This window comes from Dipodomys ordii, unplaced genomic scaffold (genome assembly GCF_000151885.1).
Source record: "Dipodomys ordii isolate 6190 unplaced genomic scaffold, Dord_2.0 Scaffold80, whole genome shotgun sequence".
Classification (NCBI taxonomy): domain Eukaryota; kingdom Metazoa; phylum Chordata; class Mammalia; order Rodentia; family Heteromyidae; genus Dipodomys; species Dipodomys ordii.
Window position 1 is genome coordinate 6,771,664 of NW_012267296.1, and position 4,351 is coordinate 6,776,014.

The following is a 4,351-nucleotide window of genomic DNA, read 5'->3' on the forward strand; positions in this document are numbered from 1 at the left end:
TCCATTTCTCTTGACCTGACCATAGCCCTTGCCCTTCCCCTGGCTCTCAACTTGCCCCTCCCCCTTGCTGTGGCCCTGGCCCTCATCCTAGCCTGCTACTCACCCTTGCCCTCTCCTGTCCTACTCTTGTTACTCGCCCCTCACCTCCAGCACCCAGTCCCCTGCCTGGGTCCTTGCTCTTACGGAGCCCATACTCCAGCCCTGGCCCAAGCCCCAATCTCAGTCTGCCCTGGTCTTCACTCTCACCTTGCTCCTTCTCAGGACCCCCAGCCTTGGCTCCAGCCATGATCCCAATCCCAACCCTTTGACCCCAGTCTGGCTGTCCCTGGTCTCTGTCTCTGTCTGTCTTTCTGTTTGTCTTTCTCTCTCACCTCACCCTTACTCTCACCTTTGCCATGGCCCTGGCCCTGATCTTCACACTGGCTCTTTGCCCTCTCACTCTAGCCTTGACCCTTGCCCTTGTCCAGGTCTTGGCCCTAGCCCTATCCCTCTCCTTAGCCCTTTCCCTTGCCCATGCCCCTGCTATAGCCCTGGCTCTGTCCACAGACCTGGCTTGCCTCTAACCCTTGCATTTCTCTTGCCCTGCCCCTGCCCCGACCCTTAGCCCTGGTCCTGGACCTTGGCCTTGCCCTAGCCTTCATCCTCTTTCTGGAACTCACCCTGCCCCTATCCTGGCATTCACACTTGTCCCTGTCCCCTCCCCTGCCCTGGCCTCGGCCCTTGTTCTGACCCTGGCCCCTGCTCCAGCCTTGGCCCTATCTGGGTCCATGCATGGTCCTGGCTCTCTCTCTATCCCTTGCCCTCACCTGGCTCTTACCCTTACCCCTTCCTGTGATCCTCTATAGCCCTGGCTCCTGCCCTGGCTCTCATCTTGCCCATGCCCTGGCCCTAGCCATGACTTTGGTCCTTTCCCTGGCCCCTCACCCTCATCATGGACTTGGGCCTTGCCTTGGCCCTCCCCTTTGCCCTGGTCCTGGCTCTCAACATGGCCACCCCCCCTTGCTAAGATCCTGGCCCTTATCCTGCTCCCTTAACCTCACTCTGGCTTTGGCTCTTGCCCTGGCCCTGACCTTGGCCCCAGCCCTGACTCCCAACCCTGGCCCTTGCTCTTTCCCCTGGCTGACTCTGGGCTCCAGCCTGTGTACTCTGTCTGTCTGTCTGTCTCCCTGACTCACCCTTGCCATGGTCCTGCACTTTGGCCTTGCCCCTTGCCTTTGCCCTGGCCTTGGGCCCTACCCTGGACCACTCCTTCTCCCTGGCTTTGGCTCTGGCCTGGCACAAACCCTTGCTCATGTCTTCAGCTTCTGCTCTAGTCGTGGCCACAACACCAGTCCTCACTCTTCTACTGGCCCTTGACCTTGCCATGGCCCTGGCCCTGGTCCTTGGCCTCTTGCTGGCCCTCATCATCTCCCTGGCTCTTACCTTGACTCTGGCTTTTGCTTGGAACTGGGTGGGGCTCCTTCCTGTCCCTGCACCAGCCCTGGCTCTGGGCTCTACTAGGTCCTGGCCCTAGTCCCGGCCCTTGCCTTGGCCCTGGCTCTCAACCTCTACCAGGCTCTTGCTCTGACCCTTCACCCACACCCTGGACTTGGGCCTTGCCCAAGCTCTTGTGCTGACCCCTTTCCTTGGCATTGGCACATGTCCTGGCCTTTGCTCATTCCCTGGCCCTGGCCTCTCCCTGGCCTTAGCCCCTTGCTCTCTCCCAGGCCCTCATCCTCTTCCAAACCCTCACCCTTACCCTGTACTTGCTTTTTCCCTAGACCTCTCCTTCTGCCTGGTTTTCTCTCTCTGGCCCTGGCTCTTGTAGAGAACTCAGCCTAACCCCAGCCTGCAGCATCCATTCTGGCACTGGCCCTGGCTCAAGCCCTGGGCCTCACTAGTGCCCTGGCCCTTACCCTGGCCCTGGCTCTGGCCCCAGCCAGGCCTCATTCTTGCACTGGTCCTCGCCCTCAACCTGCCCCTAGCCCTCCCTGACCCTGACTCTGGTCCTCCCCTGACCCTGGCCCTGGCTGTTTCAATAGCCATCACCATTGCTCTGGCCCTGGCAATCACCTGGAACTTGCCTGAGCTCCAATCCACAGCCTCCACTCTGGCCCTGACTCTGGCTCTGGCCTTTGCTCTTGCCTTGTCACTGTCCCTCACCCTGGCCCTTAACTTGTCCCAGGATCCTCTCCATTGTCCTTTCTCTCTCTTGCCTTGGGTCTGGCCTTTGCCCTGGTCCTGACTCTGATCTTCAAGCTCACCTTCACTCTCATCCTCCCTCTCTTGACCACAGCCACAATGTGAGAGACATTCTTAGGTTTTCTATAAGACCTCTAACTTCAGCTTCTTTACATTTTCTGGAGCTGAAACCCTGGAGGAACTCACTCAAACTTTTACACTTTTCTCACAGTATATATCAGAGGCCTATCTAAGTAATAGGCTGGGCACCCGTGGTTCATGCCTGTAATTCTAGCTGTAATCCTAGCTACTCAGGAGGCTGAGATCTGAGCATTGCAGCTCAAAGACAGCCTGAGTTGGTTATCCTTGAGACTGCTCTTCAACTAGTCACCCCAAAACCAGAAATGGAGTTGTGACTCAAATGGTAGAGAACTAACCTTGAGCAAATACACACATACAAAACACTATCCAGAGGTATAAAACTACTATTTAGTCTCAAAATGTTCAACTTTACCCTCTTGCTCTTTGTTTTTAGCTGATGACCTCTCTTATTTTACTAAGAAAATAGAAACAATCAGAAAAGAACCATCTCATCTTTTCACCACTAATTTGCCTACCTACTTGCACCAGGGCCTGTAACTCTCTGATATGGATAAAACTTCATTGCTAGTACCAAAGCTCTATTTCCTATCATCATCTGACTTGATCTCCCAATATCAATTAGTACAGTATATCTTTCCCCATTTTTTGAAATATTTTCTTTCATCATTCTAGGAATCTTATTCTTGCATCCCAAAGGTCTTTACACATGTAATTAGTCCTAATATAGCATCATTTTTCTTATCTATTGGTCCACACTGCTAATGTACAGATGTATATTACACAAAGCACTCCTAACAGCATATGTTTCCAGCTACTGCATAATATTCTGCTTTGCTTTGCTGTAAATCATCACAAAAACATATCTACCATTGCTGTCACTGTTGTATTACTTTCATTTTTTTAACCTATATCAAATTTCTTGTAAATGTTTATCTGCCACTTCCAAGTAGCCCCAATCCATTAGTAATTTCTCTATCATCATTCTTGAAATAATTTCTGTCAACTCTCTGCCCATGACACCATACTGGGTTTTTCTCTAATTGCTAAGTCTGATGTATCTTAGTTCCTGTAAATAAACCCTTAGATACACAGAGCACCTGAAGATTTATTTTTACTAACTTCTCTTTTCCTCTGTAACCATGACCTGGCTATAAGTCCAGGAATAATAACTAGCATATTAATTATTTCAGTCTATACCTGTCTCCTGAGATGCAAATTCACATATCCAAATCCTTTCTCAATACTTTCACTGTGTGACAGGCATCTCCAATTAAATCAGTCAAAATCAAAATTTGGATCTCCTCAGGACCACTCCCAGGCTTGCTCCTCCTCCAGGGTTTCTCATCTATCCAGTCGCTCAAGACAAAAGTCTTATAGTCATCTTTTATTCCTATTTCGTTCAATGCCCACTTTTAATATGTGAGAAAATTTTGTCTGTTGTATTTCTAATACAGAGTTTCAAGTCCACCTCCTTCTATTTCCATCGACACCAAGGTAATTTAAGACATTGTTACTTCTTTGACATCTGTTAGATTCCACACTCTTTCCCCTGCTTCCAGTTTGGCTCCCTGTAAAACAATCTGCACATGATTCCAAATCCCTCCCATAGACAAAGTCCTCTCTAGTAAACTTATAGCTAAACTGACAGAAAAATACTACCATTTTCATCAAAGCCAAAATGATACATCCACTACATAGACGTTTGAGCCACATTGATTTTCCTTTCGTTGTTTTTTTTGAGCATACCAAGCCTGTTTTCCCCTTAGAGTTTTGTACTTAGGCCTTCTCTCTGTTCAGACAGTTCTTTCTCTGACCTTTTCCATGTATGAGTTTTGTTCAGCCTTCTATCTCAATACAAGTATCAGTCTTCAATCAATTTTCTCTCTTTCCTATGCATTATCACTCATTCCCAACTCTTCATTATATCACCATTTTATTTACAGAATTTATCATAGTCTGAAGGTGTCTTATTTGTTTTTTGCCTGAATAATCATCTTTTGAGATTGTAAACTCCATAGGGATCATTTAATCCTGGATATCGCATGAAAGATAGGTGAGGAGACAGGGAAAATATACTATTTTTAATAAA

The 4,351-nt window shown here is 48.8% G+C and overlaps 1 protein-coding gene across 1 annotated transcript; it reads right to left on the bottom strand.

Annotated features, from left to right (window-relative positions):
* Positions 1–367: 367 nt before the first annotated feature.
* On the bottom strand, positions 368–641 carry LOC105992144 (testis-specific H1 histone-like). The gene is made up of 2 exons (XM_013024970.1): positions 565–641; positions 368–506 (listed from the first exon to the last, which is right to left on the bottom strand). The coding sequence occupies exons 1-2, from the start codon at positions 639–641 to the stop codon at positions 368–370; spliced, it is 216 nt and encodes a 71-aa protein (XP_012880424.1).
* Between the last annotated feature and the right edge of the window lie 3,710 nt (positions 642–4,351).